Source organism: Erpetoichthys calabaricus, chromosome 5, assembly GCF_900747795.2.
Source record: "Erpetoichthys calabaricus chromosome 5, fErpCal1.3, whole genome shotgun sequence".
In the NCBI taxonomy this organism is placed as follows: domain Eukaryota; kingdom Metazoa; phylum Chordata; class Cladistia; order Polypteriformes; family Polypteridae; genus Erpetoichthys; species Erpetoichthys calabaricus.
In genome coordinates this window covers 19441900-19460994 of record NC_041398.2, presented here as the reverse complement: position 1 = coordinate 19460994, position 19095 = coordinate 19441900, and the positions used below count along the sequence as shown (strand labels likewise).

The following is a 19095-nucleotide window of genomic DNA, read 5'->3' as shown; positions in this document are numbered from 1 at the left end:
TCAGGAATTGACTCCCTTACAGAAAATGTTTCAGGTTGGGTGGAGCAGATCCTTAAACCCCTCACCCGTAATACAACCAGCTACATCTAGGACACCACTGACGTCATTAAAAAAAAAGCCCCCTTACCTGAGGGAACCTTACTGGCTACAATGGATGTTGAGGCACTTTACACAAACATCCCCCATGATGATGGCATATTGGCATGTGAAATGTTCTTCAAACAACATGATTTACCCACAAAGTCAGTAATAGAAATGATAAAATTCACTCTGACACATAATCTATTCTCTTTTGGACAGGATTGCTACTTGCAACAAATGGGGACTGCAATGGGATGTCGGTTTGCACCTCACTATGCAAACCTATTTATGGCAAAATTGGAGGAAGATTTCATGTCAATGTGCATCGTAAAACCAATGTTGTATCTCCGTTACATAGATGACATCTTCATAATCTGGACTGCCAGTGAGAAGGACCTCCTCCATTTTCATAATGAATTTAATTCTTTTCACCCCAACATGAAGTTGAATTACTCAAAAACAGAAGTCAGCTTCCTTGACACCGCCGTTCAACTGAGAGACAACACCCTTGTAACTTCTATTTTTCACAAACCGACAGACAGACTGACCTACCTGAGAAGTGATAGCTTCCACCCCAAGCATATAAGGCGCTCCATTATTTTCAGCCAAGCAATACGGTACAATCGTATTTGCTCAGACCCAACAGACCGGGATCAACAACTGCAGGAGCTCAGACAAGATTTCATCAGACAAGGTTACACCCCCAAAACAACTGACACTCAAATAAGAAGAGCTACTGCCATACCCAGAGACAACCTTCTGGAATATAAAAACAAAGACAACAAGAACCGCATCCCCCTTGTTGTCACCTACAACCCACATCTTGAAACACTTCAAAAAAAATTATAAAAGAACTTCAGCCGATACATTTTTCAGTGTTTGGTCATTGTTTAGTATTTCCTGAACCTCCCCTCCTGGCATAGAGACAACTACCAAACCTTCATCAACTAATTGTCCGAGGCTCCCTAAGTGAACCAACAGAAAATGGCACATCTCCATGCCTACAGAAAAGATGTAAAACATGTGCCCACATCTATGATACAGACCGTATAGTTATACCACACTGCCGACTAGAACATCACATAATGAGATCATTTTCCTGCAGATCATCTAATGTAGTCTACCTAATTTTCTGCATGAAATGTCCTGACACAGCACTCTATGTGGGAGAAACTGGACAAACACTCCGCCAGAGAATGAATTTACACAGGTTCCACATTAAAGGTGGCAACACAGATGTTCCTGTAGCGGCCCACTTCAACAGCCATGGACACTGTGAGAAGGACTTTAAAGTCACAGTGCTTATGGGCAACTGCAAAACACAGCAAGAGAGAAAAGAATGGGAAGTTAAACTCATGCTAAAATTTAATACATTACAACATGGATTGAATAGAGACAAGAGTTTTATGGCCAGATATGAGGATTGTTTACATCTCTCAGACTGACAGACAACCTGTCTACAGACGCACATTGTTTTGAAAAACTCATCAGAAACTTCAAAAGACTTTGGTGGACAGTTATCTTATCCAGAGATCTTGACCATACATTGTTCTGCTCTCTCCTGTTAAATGAACCCTAGCCTGAATGAATCTATTATTTTTTTACATTTAAAATTTCTCATTTAAAGATTTACCAATGTTGTTTCTTGTCCTAGAGTGTGTATATAAACACAGGGAACTCCAGTTTCTGGATTACATCTTTGCCTGAAGAAGGGGCCTGAGTTGCCTCGAAAGCTTGCATATTGTAATCTTTTTAGTTAGCCAATAAAAGGGGTCATTTTGCTTGGCTTTTCTCTACAGGATATATCAGTAAAACAGAAACCCTCATTATAAAAACGGTCACTTCTGCGCTGGTCCTCATCCTGTAGATACGTTTCTTTCAACAACCCTGTAGAACCATCCATGATATGGCCATTCCTTGAAGATCTGATGAGTTAGGAAATTTACATTGTCCGTAATAAATCTGCATCTTGGAAAAGTTTAGATTTTTATTTAATTGTTAAACAGTAGACAAACATGTAACAAAGACAGTGGTGGTCTTTTCAGCAGTTGAACAACAAGTAACACTCGATCTTTATATATAATACACTACCGTGGCTCTCCATTTGTCTGTCCAGGATTTTAAATCATCTGTAGCTCGCAAACTGTTTGAACTGTTCACCTGAAATTTAGTACACATATACTACGTGACCTCTACTATCTGCTTTAGGGGTGATGATTGAGCTCCAAGGTTGTTCCGCTTATTCTTTTTATTTTATAGTAGAATCAATTCTCGGCAGCAGCCGTGCAGCGTATGTGTAAGGGCGCCGTTCTCATCCTTCCCACCTTCACCATCACTTCCTCTATCTCTTCATATCTTAAATTATTCCTGAGGCAGATTGAAGATTTAAGTGCCAGCTTAAGTGAAAAATATTAAGGAAAACGTACTAAGTAATTGCAACACAAATACGGACTTAATTAGTTTTAACGCAAAAAGATGCCGACGAAAGAAGAGAAGCGGGCCGCTAGGGTGGAAAAAAGAAGAGCTGCTCAGGAAGGAGCAAGCGTATCAACCTCTGAGCAAATGAATGATAAACGTTCAGAGAAAGAGGATGAAAACTAGGAATGCTCAAGTCAAGTGGATTCACTGCACATTATCATGCAGTACGCCGTTACTGGTCTATAATAACACAAAATGGAAATGCATCTGGTAATCGGAGAATTAATTCAAAAGGTCTGTGCAAAAGTCAGGCGTTTGCTGCGGTGAGTTGACTCCACAATGTACAGGTTTATGTGAGGTCTATAGTTGCCAGCTAATTCCAAGTGGAAAATCATTTACCATATTCAGCTTCTCTCCTCTACAAACATTTGTGTGTGCTCCTGAAAACAGCCATGGTGAGAGAATCCTTTGCTACATCCCAAACAGTTTTATGGCTTTTCTCCAGTGTGAATTTGTGTGTGCCTCTGAAGATGGCTACTGTTAGAGAATTGTTTGCCACATTCCGTACAGCTATACGGCTTCTCTCCGGTGTGAATTCGTCTGTGCCTCTGAAGACTGCTTATTTGTGAGAATCGTTTGCCACATTCTGAACAACAGTGAGGTTTCTCTCCAGTGTGAATTCTGATGTGCCTCCGTAGGGTGCTTCTTTGTGTGAATCGTTTGCCACATTCACTACAACAATAAGGCTTCTCTCCACTGTGAATTCTTAAGTGGTTATGAAAGTTACCTAAAAGTGAGAATCCTTTGCCGCATTCAGAACAGCAGTAAGGCTTGTCTCCAGTGTGAATTTTTGTATGATTTTGAAGACTCCTTTTATGAGAAAACCTTTTACCACATTCGACACAGCTATATGGCTTCTCTCCACTGTGAAGACATAAGTGCCACTGAAGAGCATTGTTACGGCGGAATTTCTTGCCACACTCTGGACAGCAAGGGGGGGTTTCCTCATTGTGAATTCTTTTATGCCTGTATAGGCTGTTTATATGCAGAAATAATTTGCCACATTCAGAACAAGCATATGGCTTCTGACTTGTATGAACTGACTTATCTTTACAGTCCGGTTTGTTCTTAGATGTTTTTCCACATTTTCCACTGGCATACAGGGCCTCTAGATCAGTATTATGCACTGTTTGTTCATCAGGGTGGATGGCTTCTGTTTTTGTTAGTGTTTCACCAGTAAGAGAACTATACTGGAAAGAGGCTGCTATCAAACGCTCCGATCCTCTTGTTGATTTCTTCATCTTCCCCTTGTCCTGTTTGTTCTTCAGTCTGCACTGAAGAGATGTCTCAGGAAATGAAGTTGGGGAGAGGCTGCCATTCTCCTGGAAATCTGTAATAATACAACAGTTTAGCATTTTTGTGTGTTTGTAAATAAATTAGTATAAAACACTTAACAATCACACTAGTTGGTGTTGCTGTCTCTCCCCTCAGCTCCAACCCAGGTCTGGCCACTGTGAGTGGACTCTTCATGTTCTCTAGCTGTCTCTCAGTTTTTCCATCTTCATCTTTTTTGATGTGTCAGCTGTATTAATCACTGTCTGATGCAACTAAGTGTGGATATGTGTGCCAGTGTGCCCTGCGATGGATTGGCATCCATTCTCGGGTTAGAGTCTGCCGTACTTCGAAAACTGCTTGTGACCCCAGGTGAAGAAAATGGATGAACAGGACTTGAAAAGTGAAGCTGATGAAGTAGGATTTTTATGTGAATGCCACCACACTCAAATTCAATGCCCTCTGTGTCCAATGGTCACAATCGTCACCTGTCTGTTCTTACTAAGTCTCATTCTTTTGTTGTTCCTCTCATTTCTGTCCTCCTAATCTTTAACAGGACCCTGCAGTGGATGCGACTTCTTCAATGATGGACCCAGTCTCAGATTTTTGTCTTATTCCTCCATAACTTTTAAAATTCACCTCCATTGTGATGCATTGTGGAGTAGCGGGAAGGGGCTGGGTGGGCAGATGACTGACCCCAATGGCAGTCTTTGGGATGTGAATCTGGATTTTCTCTTCTGCCATGTAGTTTAATTCATAATTTATGATGGGAGAAGAACCAAGTTTATACTTATCTATCCATCACAGTCATATGAAAAAGTTTGGGAACCCCTCTCAGCCTGCATAATAATTGACTCTCCTTTCAACAAAAAAGATAACAGTGGTCTGTCTTTCATTTCCTAGGAACATCAGAGTACTGCGGTGTTTTCCGAACAAAGATTTTTAGTGACACAGTATTTAGTTGTATGAAATGAAATCAAATGTGAAAAACTGGCTGGGTACAAATGTGGGACCCCTTGTCATTGTGCTGATTTGAATGCCTGTCACTGCTCAATGCTGATTACTTACAACACCAAATTGGTGTGATGAGCTCGTTAACCCTTCATAGACCAGTGTGTCCAATCCTGAGATATAAAGGTATTTAAGGTGGTCAATTACAAGTTGTGCTTCCTTCCCTTTGACTCTCCTCTGAAGAGTGACAGACATCATGGGATCCTCAAAGCAACTCTCCAAAGATCTGAAAACAAAGATTGTTGAGTCTCCTGGTTTAGGGGAAAGCTACAAAAAGCCATCTCAGAGGTTTAAACTGTCAGTTTCTGTAACTGTAAGGAATGGAATCAGGAAATGGAAGGCCACAGGCACAGTTGCTGTTAAACCCAGCAGGTCTGGCAGGCCAAGACAAATACAAGAGCGGCATATGAGCAGGATTGTGAGAATGGTTACAGACAACCCACAGATCACCTCCAAAGACCTGCAAGAACATCTGGCTGCAGATGGTGTATCTGGACATCGTTCTACAATTCAGCGCAATTTGCACAAAGAACATCTGTATGGCAGGGTGATGAGAAAGAAGCCCTTTTCTGCACTCACGTCACAAACAGAGTCGCTTGTTGTATGCCAATGCTCATTTAGACAAGCCAGATTCATTTTGGAACAAAGTGCTTTGGACTGATGAGACAAAAATGGAGTTATTTGGTCAGAACAAAAAGTGTTTTGCATGGTGGAAGAAGAACACCGCATTCCAAGAAAAACATCTGCTACCTCCTGTCAAATTTGGTGGAGGTTCCATCATGCTGTGGGGCTGTGCAGCTAGTTCAGGGACTGGGGCCCTTGTTAAAGTTGAGGGTCAGATGAATTCAACCCAATATCAACAAATTCTTCAGGATATTGTTCAAGCATCAGTCACAAAGTTGAAGTTATGCTGGGGTTGGATATTCCAACAAGACGATGACCCAAAACACAGCTGGAAATCAACAAAGGCATTCATGCAGAGGGAGAAGTACAATGTTCTGGAATGGCCGTCACAGTCCCCTGACTTGAAGATCATTGAAAATCTATGGGATGATTTGAAGCAGGCTGTCCATCAAATTGAACTGAACTGGAGAGATTTTGTATGAAGAATGGTCAACAATACCTCCATCCAGAATCAGACACTCCTCAGAGGCTACAGGAGGACAGCGTCTAGAGGCTGTTAGATTAGCAAAAGGAGGCTCAACTGAGTATTGATGTCATATCTCTGTTGGGGTGCCCACATTTATGCACCTGTCTAATTTTGTTATGATGCATGTTGCATATTTTCTGTTAATCCAATAAACTTAATGTCACTGCTGAAATACTACTGTGTCTATAAGGCATGTCGTATATTAAAAGGAAGTTGCTACTTTGAAAGCTCAACCAATGAGAAACAAAAATCCAAAGAATTAAGAGGGGGTACCAAACTTTTTCATATGACTGTATACAGACTGGGGGAGCAAGCATGGCCAGAGTGTTACCTCCCCCGGAGCACCAGATGGCAGCCCCCCTGGGTTGCCGCGGTGCTTTAGACTCACACAGGGCTCCATGGGAATTGGATTTTGGTACAGCCCTGTTGGGGTCCATGAGCACTGCCAGGGGGTGCTACAGCAACTGCTGTGCCTTCATGGGTAGTTCTTCCTCCAAACCTGGAGCACTTCCAGTTGCTTTATAAAAGGGGCCAACAACCGCTACTCTGGGAGCCAGGGTCGGGAGGTGCAGGACAGAGTTTGCAAGGAGAGGAGTGGAGGTGGCAGGAAAATAGAGAAAGAGAAGACAAAGAAGAATTTGCGTGGAATTGTGCTTGGGCTTTTGGGACTGTGCTAGACTTGTGGGAGATGGGGAAAACGTTTCCCACAACAACAACATTTATTTCTATAGCACATTTTCATACAAATAATGTAGCTCAAAGTGCTTTACATGATGAAGAAAGAGAAAAAAGACAAAAAAAGAATTAAAATAAGAGAACACTAATTAACATTGAATATGAGTAAGGTCCGATGGCCAGGGAGGACAAAAAAAACCAAAAAAAAAAAAACTCCAGACAGCTGGAGAAAAAGTAAAATCTGCAGGGGTTCCAGGCCATGAGACCACCCAGCCCCCTCCAGGCATTCTACCTAACCTAAATGATCAGTCCTCAGTGTATTCAGGGTTCTCATGGAAGGACGTGATGATGCCGGTCATGTGGGAGAAAAAGAAAATAAAAAGCTTATGCGATTTGAACTCATGCCTTCTGTGTCTGTATGTGCAAGGTAGGGTGGCTGGTATGTCTGTTAGTGCCATAATATATCTATCTATGTATATATATTTATATCTATCTCTCTCTCTCATAGATAGATAGATAGATAGATAGATAGATAGATAGATAGATAGATAGATAGATAGATAGATAGATAGATAGATAGATAGATAGATAGATAGATAGATAGATAGATAGATAGATAGATAGATAGATAGATAGATAGATAGATAGATACATACACTTGAATTAGGGTGGAATGGCTGTGAAGCGTTTAGCACAGCTGTCGCATGATTCCAGAGCTCAGAGGTGTATTTCTGTACCCCGTTGTTGTCCAGTTGGACTTTACATGTTCCCTGTATGTCTGCCCACATTTTCCTTTGGGGGTCACAGGTGGCATTGTGATAGCACTAATGCCTTGTAGTAAGGCGATCACGGGTTGACGTCTGGGTCCTCCCTGTGTGGTAACACTTTGAGTGGTGAGAAAAAGTGCAATATAAATGTCATCAGTTATTATCACTCCAGTTCTACTTTGAAATCTCCAAAAGTTTTCAAGTCAGGTGAGCTGGTGATTCTAAATTGGCCCAATTAGAGTGGGGGGTGAAGAGGCCTGGGATGGACTGGCACCCCCTATAGGGTTGGCGTCTGACACTGCCGGGATAGGCCCTGGCTTTTTTTAGTTTGACAATATTATGGTATGATTTGTGGTATGTTAATGTCCTAAGTGCATACTGATTTATCAGAGTTCACCTAATATTGTGTATGTGTACATTACATAAATGTATAAAAAGCAATGTGAGGTGGGCTAAAGGAGGACAGGTTCACAGTTTTTAGAAATCCGTCTATCTGTGTGCGAGAATCGGAGTTTGTGGACGTGACACCCACTCGGTCTGAATAAAACTCTAAGACAGAACTCTTTGACCAGAACCTTTCCAGTAGCTCCAACTGTGCAGAGGTGAAGATTTTGTATTTTCTCTGTCCACATTTGTGCCTTAACTGCAGCACCACCGTGTCTTAAGTGGTCCGTGGTAGAGAGCGGATTTTAAATAAATTCTCAGGTCCAGTGGGGCTCCTGGATGATGGTGCACATACACGTGTGAATGCGAGGGTCACTCGTGCCTCAGAGGTAGTGGTGTGTCACACCTGCACCCAGTCAGGGGGGTGAGATAAGAGGAGCCTGCACAGCCGAAGGGGAAGAACAGACGGAAAGAAATAAAGAGAACAAAGAACAGAGGGGGCCACTGCAGGGAATGGAGGCTGCAATGCAAGAAGAGATGATGGAGGGCGGCAGGAGGTGTGCAAGCCAATGAAATAAGATGGAGGTGTGGAGCCCTAAGGGTAGCGAAGGATGAACACTCGAGGGGGGGCCCAATAGGGTCTAAGTATTACTAGAAGCTGGAGTGACCCAATCCTCACCGTGGGCTCCCCCGTAAGTCCGGGGGTAGGCAGCAGGAGATGGATGGGACGAGGCGAAGCTCAGATTTGGGATCCCTGTTTGGTGCCTGCATCCAGCCGAGAGCCGAGCCTGTTTTAGAGGGGTTGGCTGTGCCAGTCGGCGGGACGTCTCCTCGTGTTGAGGGTAAACCGGGGAGACGTTCGTTCCAAGGAGGAGGCACCGGGCCTCACGCATCTCTAAAGAGTTTTGACCTGCCGTGCATTTTAACTATGAATGATATTTGAACCGTTTTAAGTGATTGCCATCTATTTTTTTCGAATCTTTTCTGCACCCGCTCAGTTTTTGGCCATTTCTTCAATGTATGTGAAGTTTGCGGTTCTGATCCGCACCTTTCCTTTGCCAGCTCACACCACAAGTGCTGACTGCGGGTGGTCTTCATGTGCTCGACTCCGCCAATCTCCCACTGCCTCTCCTCTCCGCTCCGTCACGTGATTTCTGACTCTTTCACTTTGAATTCTTTTCCTTTCAGCCCAAAGTCCTACCCCAAGAGGTGTACCAGCTAATAGTGCAAACATATTATTCTGATGGCACGTGAAGCTCTCGACCGTATGGGAGTGTATTGGGGGCACAGTGAAGAAAAAAAAAAATATATATGTTGAGAATAAAGTCAACATGTCGACTTTATTCTCGTAGAATGTTGTAAACTAAACTTCATCTTAAAATTAATATTTAATATACACACTTAAATGCATTTCATCATGAAAATGATATCAGGTATTTATCTTAGCATTCTAAATGTTTAGAGAGCTGGCGTATCATGAAATGAGTGTACTCTGCGTGGCGATCGCTGCCTGCGGCTCCTCTAAGTGCCAGAGGAAGTCGGTTTAAGATTAACAACGGGGGCGAGGAACACTTAACACAAAGCATTTAATGTGCTCCATTAGTTATGATGGGGTTTGAGAAAATCTAGTAAATTAAAATATTAACGGCGAGATTAGTCACAGCTTACAGCCGATTACCGTCCTCTACCCCGGAATTTCAACAGAAGTCGACATCCGCCCTGAAAGAGTTAATGTACAGAAAATAAAAATATAAGCAGTTTACTCCTCAAATATCCATCCCCAAATCTATCTATATATACAGTGCATCCAGAAAGTATTCACAGCGCTTCATCACTTTTTCCACATTTTGTTATGTTACAGCCTTATTCCAAAATGGATTAAATTCATTTTTTTCCTCCGAATTCTACACACAACACCCCATAATGACAACGTGAAAAAAGTTTACTTGAGGTTTTTGCAAATTTATTAAAAATAAAAAAGTTGAGAAAGCACATGTACATAAGTATTCACAGCCTTTGCCATGAAGCTCAAAATTGAGCTCAGGTGCCTCCTGTTTCCCCTGATCATCCTTGAGATGTTTCTGCAGCTTCATTGGAGTCCACCTTGTGGTAAATTCAGTTGACTGGACATGATTTGGAAAGGCACACACCTGTCTGTATAAGGTCTTACAGTTGACAGTTCATGTCAGAGCACAAACCAAGCATGAAGTCAAAGGAATTGTCTGTAGACCTACGAGACAGGATTGTCTCGAGGCATAAATCTGGGGAAGGTTACAGAAAAATTTCTGCTGCTTTGAAGGTCCCAATGAGCACAGTGGCCTCCATCATCCATAATTGGAAGAAGTTCCTAGAGCTGGCCGTCCATCTAAACTGAGCGATCGGGGGAGAAGGGCCTTAGTCAGGGAGGTGACCAAGAACCCAATGGTCACTTTGTCAGAGCTCCAGAGGTCCTCTGTGGAGAGAGGAGAACCTTCCAAAAGGACAACCATCTCTGCAGCAATCCACCAATCAGGCCTGTATGGTAGAGTGGCCAGACGGAAGCCACTCCTTAGTAAAAGGCACATGGCAGCCCACCTGGAGTTTACCAAAAGGCACCTGAAGGACTCTCAGACCATGAGAAAGAAAATTCTCTGGTCTGATGAGACAAAGATTGAACTCTTTGGTGTGAATGCCAGGCGTCACGATTGGAGGAAACCAGGCACCGCTCATCACCAAGCCAATACCATCCCTACAGTGAAGCATGGTGGTGTAGCATCATGCTGTGGGGATGTTTTTCAGTGGCAGGGACTGGGAGACTAGTCAGGATAAAGGGAAAGATGACTGCAGCAATGTACAGAGACATCCTGGATGAAAACCTGCTCCAGAGCGCTCTTGACCTCAGACTGGGGCGACGGTTCATCTTTCAGCAGGACAACGACCCTAAGCACACAGCCAAGATATCAAAGGAGTGGCTTCAGGACAACTCTGTGAATTTCCTTGAGTGGCCCAGCCAGAGCCCAGACTTGAATCCCATTGAACATCTCTGGAGAGATCTTAAAATGGCTGTGCACCGACGCTTCCCATCCAACCTGATGGAGCTTGAGAGGTGCTGCAAAGAGGAATGGGCCAAACTGGCCAAGGATAGGTGTGCCAAGCTTGTGGCATCATATTCAACAAGACTTGAGGCTGGAATTGCTGCCAAAGGTGCATCGACAAAGTATTGAGCAAAGGCTGTGAATACTTATGGACATGGGATTTCTTAGTTTTTTTATTTTTAATAAATTTGCAAAAACCTCAAGTAAACTTTTTTCACGTTGTCATTATGGGGTGTTGTGTGTAGAATTCTGAGGAAAAAAATGAATTCAATCCATTTTGGAATAAGGCTGTAACATAACAAAATGTGGAAAAAGTGATGCGCTGTGAATACTTTCTGGATGCACTGTATAAAAGCCAAATATTGCGGATTCGCTCATCACAAAATCTCCTGAACCATAAGTACTTGAAATTTGGAATGTAGGTTACCCTTGGCTCATGGGTGCTCGCTAAGAAAACGGTTTGAAAAATTTTGTGGTCCAAGTGCGTTCTGTCTGTATGTCTGTCTGCTGTTCACTAGAGAATTACTATGTTTTCTATGATTGGTTTGAACTTTCCGGTTGATTTTGTGACTAAGTACCAGAGTTTGCTTGAGGTGCCGATGTATTTATGCCAATCCAAGAGAGTGGCTGTGGGCTGAGAGCAGGGGGGCGGGGCTAGTCTCACCACATGTTGGAGCGCACCTCGCCTCCACTTAGCTAGCGATACCAGTTTGTTCAGCAGACATAATCGTCTACAGATTGTTAAGTAGTAACATTTGACGTTTTTGAGAGAGAGATCAGAGGTACGTATATTTTAGAGGGTAGCTGCTGATTGCCAGAGATATCACGGTCATGTGCTTTTCTCCCCACGCGGGGGACGCTCTCTCGTCAGAGCTGAACACGATCAAATACGGTGCCAACGTCTATTGGTGTTCAATGTTTTCATTACTATGTGGGTGATGCCACGGGGTACAGCTACTCTGAGTATAAGACAAAGTCGAGGGGAGACCACTCCCGATTTTTTTTTTTTTTACATTTTTTCCCCGATTACTTACTTATTCCAACACTCTCCGATGACTTTTGCTCTTCTTCTTCTTCTTCTCTCCGGTTTCCTTTAATCAGTTTCTCTTCAGACTCCGAAATCTCAGATTTCAGCTCCATAGGGTTCTGCTGGTGAGCCAGTTGTCCTGAATTACTGGACCAGGGCTGTAAACCGGAATGAGATTCTTTGCAAATATCTAACTTGAAAATGTTCCCCCTTTCGTGCTTTTGCTGTTCTAGACCAAGGGACAAGCCTTCTAACTCCTCGACTTTCATCTCAACGCACTCCCCCTTGGACTCTTCCTCTTTAAAATCTGAAATTTGTCCTTCGCAATCCTCCCGTTTCACACACACATCCTCCGGTGTGCCCCATTCACAGTCCTCTTGTTTAAGGTGTTGCAGTCTTTCATCCTCGACCTCCTCTCTGGTGGAGGCCATGGCTCCGTGGGAAACTCTTCGCACCTCTGAAGTGTCTCCTCGTTTCTTCTAGGATTCTCTTCTCACATGGGCGGCGCTTTACAATGTTAGACACCTTGCTGCATGGCCTTGGGACCAGGGGGAGGGAGGCTCCTTTATACCTAGCGAATATAAATGTGGTAGAATTACTTCATGCGGTCACCGAGAAAACGTCAAAACATTTCAAGCCAGTTTTATCAAACACAGACAAAAACTACTAAGTTTTCACGGGAGATTAGAAATACTGTGAGCCCTCCATGCCAGACTAAGAAGCTCTCAGCAGAATTGAAGTGAAAGCCAACTGAAGACAAACACAAAGCCCAAGGTGTTCGAGACAAAACCAAGAACTGGGAAAGGGGAGAACATTTCAAAATGCGTTTTCCACCGCCCCCCACTTTCAACCATTTTATACAGGCAGTACGAATCTAATAAAGGCTGGTCTGCCATCTAAATGACTCTGGCCACACACGTGCACATATAGGAGGAAGCTAACGGGCTCAGAAGAAGGTAATTCCCGGGTCAGACCAGGAGGTGACAGAGTGCACTAATTCCTTCTTTTATCTCCCCACAGTCCACGTGTGGGAAATTCCACCTGGCTCTCAGGACAACGTCACTTCCAGGCCAACAGAGGAGCCCACCTCCTAATGACTTAATTTCCATATCCCAAGAAGGCGTAGCCCGATGACCTCATTTCCAGTTCCGGTCCCTTCCTCTTCCTGCTTTTTAACTATATATCCGCCATGTTTACTGACCTATTCAGTTCCGTTGGGGACTCTCATCTGTAAAGACCTCTGCATCAACCTTTTTCTTGCAATCAGCAGCCAATTCTCAACTATACGGGAGGCTGCCCCGGACCTCTTTATCGTGTCAAGGCTCGATTATCACCACACACGGAAGCACCTCACCTGTATGTGCATGTGAAGCCGCGCATCATCTCCATGGCCTCTTCTAGTTCTCAGAATAACGAAGGCGTTCTGCTCAGCCAACAAACCACGTGTTTACTACAGGGGTACACAAGCCCACCTCTTCTCAACACCCCCATGATGATTTTTCACCACAAAAAGTACAGTCGTGGCCAAAAGTTTTGAAAAATGACCCAAGTATTGGTTTTCACAAAGTCTGCTGGAGGGACGCACAGACCTCTACAGGCCAGACCAGGGGTAGCTACAGATTTTCATTCTAACCCTTTTCCTAATCAGTGACCAGTTTTCACTGCTAATTAACTCCTTTTACATTCCATTTTAATAGCCCTGTCAAAAGAGTGCAGCCGTCTGAATGGATTCCTTTCTTCATTAAATGACAGCCAAGCAGAAATGAGATGTGAAACGAGCTAACAGATGACCAGCTCAACTGGGGCTTCAAACTCCAATCACTTTCTTAATGAGAAGCCAATTCTTGCTGTTAATTAAACCCGTTATTTAATTCCATGGCTTGTTGCTGCTCTCATTCTTCGAAAACTGTTGTTTTTCTCTTCTTTCTAAGAGCACCGTCAAAATGTTTTGGTGACCTGAGAGATCAACCTTACCAAGACCATCACCTCTCTTTAATTTCAGATATTGTGTGATGGGAACAGGGGATCTGGTCACGTGGTGGCTTGTTTTGTGTCTCATTATTGTTTGGCTGCTAATTAAAGAAAAAAAAAACAACTATGGGGCCTGAGTCAAGTGAATTAAAAGAGGTAATCAGCAGCAAAAGCTAGTCCCTGGTCACTAATTAAGAAGACGGTAAGAATGAAAACCTGCAGCCACTGTGGCACTCGAGGCCTGGAGTTCGCCACCCCTGGGCTAGACAACGGCACCTTGACTGCCATTAGGTATCGGGATGAAATCCTTGGACCCCTTGTCAGACCCTATGCTGGTGCAGTGGCTCCTGGATCCTCCTGGTGCACAACAATGTCCAGCTTCATGTGTTTGTGAGAGGAGGAAGGAATTGACACCACTGAGTGGCCCACCCGCTCACTCGCCTGACCTCAAAACAACAGAACACCTCTGGGTGGGACATTATGTTTGGGTCCATCCGACACCTCAGCCTGTCCAGGAGCTCAGTGATGCCCTGGTCCAGATCTGGGAGGAGATCCCCAGGACACCATCTGTTGTCTCATCTGGGGGGGGGGGGGATGGGGGGGGGGGCTTTTGGTGTACAAACTACTGAGTACGATTTGGAGTTGCTGCAATGACATTTCGGCAAAATGGACTCGCCTGCCTGTCACCTCATTTTGTCCCTTTGATTTTTGGGGTGTCTCTGAATTCTGCCCTCTCCCTGTTGGTTCATCATTTTCATTTCCATCCTTTCATTCCTAACACATCACCATATCAGTCCATAGCAGTAGAGAGAGCCAGCAGGATTTTTTTCCCCATACAGATCTGACATACATGTACAGTATTTTGCAAAAGTTTTAGGCAGGTGTGAAAAAATGCTGTAAACAAAGAATGCTTTCAAAAATGGAAGTGTTAATCATTTATTTTCATCAATCAACAAAATGCAGTGAATGAACAAAAGAGAAATCTAAATCAAATCATTTGGTGTGACCACCCTTTGCCTTCAAAACAGCATCAATTCTTCTAGGTACACTTGCACACAGTTTTTGAAGGAACTCGGCTGGTAGGTTGTTCCAAACATCTTGGAGAACTAAGCACAGATCTTCTGTGGATGTAGATAGATAGATAGATAGATAGATAGATAGATAGATAGATAGATAGATAGATAGATAGATAGATAGATAGATAGATAGATAGATAGATAGATACTTTATTAATCCCAATGGGAAATTCACAATTCATGTAGGCTTCCTCACATCCTTCTGTCTCTTCATGTAATCCCAGACACACTCGATGATGTTGAGATCAGGGCTCTGTGGGGGCCATACCATCACTTCCAGGACTTCTTGTTCTTCTTTATGCTGATGATAGTTCTTAATGACTTTGACTGTATGTTTGGGGTCGTTGTCCTGCTGCTGAATAAATTTGGGGCCAATCATACGCCTCCCTGATGGTACTGCATGATGGATAAGTATCTGCCTGTATTTCTCAGCATTGAGAACACCATTAATCCTGACCAAATCTCCAACTCCATTTGCAGAAATGCAGCCCCAAACGTTCAAAGAACCTCCACCATGCTTCACTGTTGCCTGCAGACACTCATTATTGTACCGCTCCCCAGCCCTTCGACGAACAAACTGCCTTCTGCTACAGCCAAATATTTCAAATTTTGACTCATCAGTCCAGAGCACCTGCTGACATTTTCCTGCACCCCAGTTTCTATGTTTTCATGCATACTTGAGTCGCTTGGCCTTGTTTCCACATCGGAGGTATGGCTTTTTGGCTGCAACTCTTCCATGAAGACCACTTCTGGCCAGACTTCTCCGGACAGTAGATGAGTGTACCTGGGTCCCACTGGTGTCTGCCAGTTCTGAGCTGATGGCACTGCTGGACATCTTCCGATTTCGAAGGTTAATAAGCTTGATGTGTCATTCATCAAGTTTCCTTGGCTGACCACTGCGTCTACGATCCTCAACGTTGCCCGTTTCTTTGTGCTTCTTCAAAAGAGCTTGAACAGCACATCTTGAAACCCCAGTCTGCTTTGAAATCTTTGTCTGGGAGAGACCTTGCTGATGAAGTAGAACTACCTTGTGTCTTGTTGCTGTGCTCAATCTTGCCATGACATGAAACTGTCAAACAAACTCACCTTGGTAGCAGAGTTTGGCTGTTCCTCACCCAGTTTGAAGCCTCCTACACAGCTGTTTCTGTTTCAGTTAATGACTGTGTTTCAACCTCCGTGTGACATTGATGATCATTAGCACCTGTTTGGTAGAATTGGTTGATCAAACACCTGACTAGAATCCTACAAAACCCCTGACTTTGTGCAAGTGGACCTATAAGAATTGATGCTGGTTTGAAGACAAAAGGTTGTAACACCAAATATTGATTTGATTTAGATTTCTCTTTTGTTCGCTCACTTTGCATTTTGTAAATTGATAACAATAAACAATCATTATTTATATTTCTGAAAGCATTCTTTGTTTACAGCATTTTTTCACACCTGCCTAAAACTTTTGCACAGTACTGTATATATTGTCACAGATGACCAGAAGGGATGCCTCTTCACCGAGGGGACCGGGGGGGAGCAAGCATGGACAGAACAGTTTCTCCCCTGGGACGCCTAAAGGCAGCCCCATGGGTGGCAGTGGTGCCTCAGATTCCCGCTGGGCTCCATAGGAGATGGAGTTCTCTACAACCCCTGTTGGGATCCCGGGACACCGCCAGGCAGTGCTGCAGTTGTTCCTAACACATTACCATATCAGTAGAGAGAGTCAGCAGGATTTTGTTTCCCCACTGAGATCTGATGTGTTTTCAAAGTGTTCCTTTCATTTTTTTTGAGCAGTTTATTACCCTGTATAAGCCACAGACCACCATTATCTCTCAAAGTTCAAGTCTGAATGTGCAGGAAGGAGTTTGGAAGAGATGGGCCCCTTGATAAGAAAGGGAGAGTAAACTCTTGGGTTGTAAATAGTTGGCAAGCGCTAGGAAACAAGGGGAGTGCAAGTAGGGGCTTGTCAGACAGATATGATGGACAGAGAAGAGTTTAACACCCACCCAGCCCGAGAGATAATGGAAGATTAATTAAGGGGTGGAACTTAAGCAGTGAAATATTGAGGAGTCAGATGAGGGTTAATAATAACTTGTGTGATAAGAATTGTAATAAATGTAAGAGTTGCTTTTAGTTGTTTGCTCAATCCCTTTTGGAACGAAGTCTGTACGTCGTACAATTAAATCTCAATTCTGTTGCCTGCCCTCCTTCTTCGTGGGGCTGAGGGAGCCCGTGCCGTGTCAACCTGCTTCAACAATCTGCTTGGAGGGGCTGGATGTAGATGAACGTCATACCCAGGATGGAGCCATTGCAAGTGAAGGGCTGTGCCCAACAGAGCAGACTCACTTCTGGCATTCATGGGATTTGAATCAGAGATCCCCAGCCTCACCCGGGAGTGGTGCCAGTTAATCCCGATTGGCTGCCTACAGCCCTCCGTGGGGTAACATAAAAGGAGGCACCTCACTCTAACCGAGGAGGAAGAGGACGGAGAAGACAATGAAGAAGAACAAGGGACTGTGTACTTTGCTGATGCGTTATGGGGATCAAAACCCAAGCACCTAACCAGCTGCAAATAAACGTGTGTTGTGTGGCAAATTGTCTGTCTGTGGCAGCCCCTGGTGTCCATAGTATACTATTAAATATTGCGGTCAAGATCATTTTGTACATCCAGTATTCCATTTGCAATACGTTAGCAAAGGTCCAGTCGTAAAATGAATGTCCTCTCCAGTGTGAAAAGACACCTTGGGGCACAGCAGACACAAACGTGACTTAGGAGACTCTCCTACAATCTTTGTACATAAATGTTGGACAACTTTATCTGTCCAGGGTTCACTAAGCAGCCAAGTGTCTAAATAAATACATGGAACTTTCTGGAGTATTCAAGTGGACGGGTCTTATGGGAGCACTGCTCTGTCACCTTGAATTCTTTTACAAGTTCAGGTGGGCTTATTGTAGAAGGCCCACAGTTACGGAGGAAGCTGGTTACAGAAAGACGGCGGCCTGCAAGGACCCTTCTGCTCACAATGCCCCCCACTCCATGCCAATTAATGTCACTGCACAGCAAGACGTGTAAAGTGCAGCATCCTCTGCCTAATGTGGGCTTTTGTCTTGGCCTTCTTGTGCACGGCGACGTGTTCCGGATGGTTGGTTGTTGCCGTTTTTACATGCATTTGCAATTATTGATGAGTAACTGGAAACTACCGGACAGGGGACACACACTTCCATAGCAAATGCCCAGCCATGTAAAATCCATATGTTATCCAGCAGACAGAATAAAATAAAAAATAAATTCCATTGACGATTGTATGTAAGTTTTTTTTAAAGAGAATGAGGCCAATTGTGTTCTTCCAGTACTCATCTTGCAAGCAGCCACAGAAATGAATGCCCCCTCTTGCAGATTTGTTGATGGCTCACAGAGGAGAACAAAGTGTTATAAAAAGCTGTCTATATACTTATTAACTGAACTGAGCACAATTCTATGTATTCAGTGTTCATTTTGCGGGGGGCAGTCGTGTCCACATTACCACAGCAAGGGGCCGGCCGTGGAAACGAGTGACCCCTCCACTGCGAACGGGCTCGGAGCTCCACATGCAGGGTACCGACCCCATCATATCACAAATCAGAGCGCGGATGTGAGGACGACGACGGCGGCGGCGCGCGGTGACTGAGCGAACAGCAGAGCGAGCGAGCTGCGCGTGCACGAGACCCATACAGGCAAGACGGCGTCAAATCAGCAGGAGAAACGGCGGGCAAAAGTGCACGAGCAAGAAGAGGTCAACACCACTGGCGGCTTATTATCTACAGAACACACCAACACCGAGCCGGGACACTGGAAGTGAATACCGAGAGCAGTTAGCAGTAAACTCACGAAGGAGAAACTGTCTGCCTCCATCAAACCGCCGTGACAGCCCGGCGTCAGGCACCTTCCATAAATCTGGAGCTCCTCGGCCTGTCGCCCTGCTCTGATTCCCACCCATACATACCAGAGTCGCGTGTCTGTCTTTGTCTCACCTTCCGCAAACGTTTATTTGCTTTTGAGGTCGGAAAGAAGTCCGAACACGTGGTTCAAATCCTGGAAGAAAGAGAAGGATCTGCAGCCGAATACTCCCGAGAAGAACGAAAACAAAGCGCCGCGCGTGAC

The 19095-nt window shown here is 44.2% G+C and overlaps 1 protein-coding gene across 1 annotated transcript; it reads right to left on the bottom strand.

Moving 5' to 3' along the window:
* Window positions 1-1929: 1929 nt before the first annotated feature.
* Window positions 1930-19080, bottom strand: LOC114641698 (zinc finger protein OZF-like). The gene is made up of 3 exons (XM_028790725.2): window positions 18966-19080; window positions 11927-12490; window positions 1930-3889 (listed from the first exon to the last, which is right to left on the bottom strand). The coding sequence occupies exons 2-3, from the start codon at window positions 12348-12350 to the stop codon at window positions 2988-2990; spliced, it is 1326 nt and encodes a 441-aa protein (XP_028646558.1). The 5' UTR covers window positions 12351-12490; window positions 18966-19080; the 3' UTR covers window positions 1930-2987.
* Between the last annotated feature and the right edge of the window lie 15 nt (window positions 19081-19095).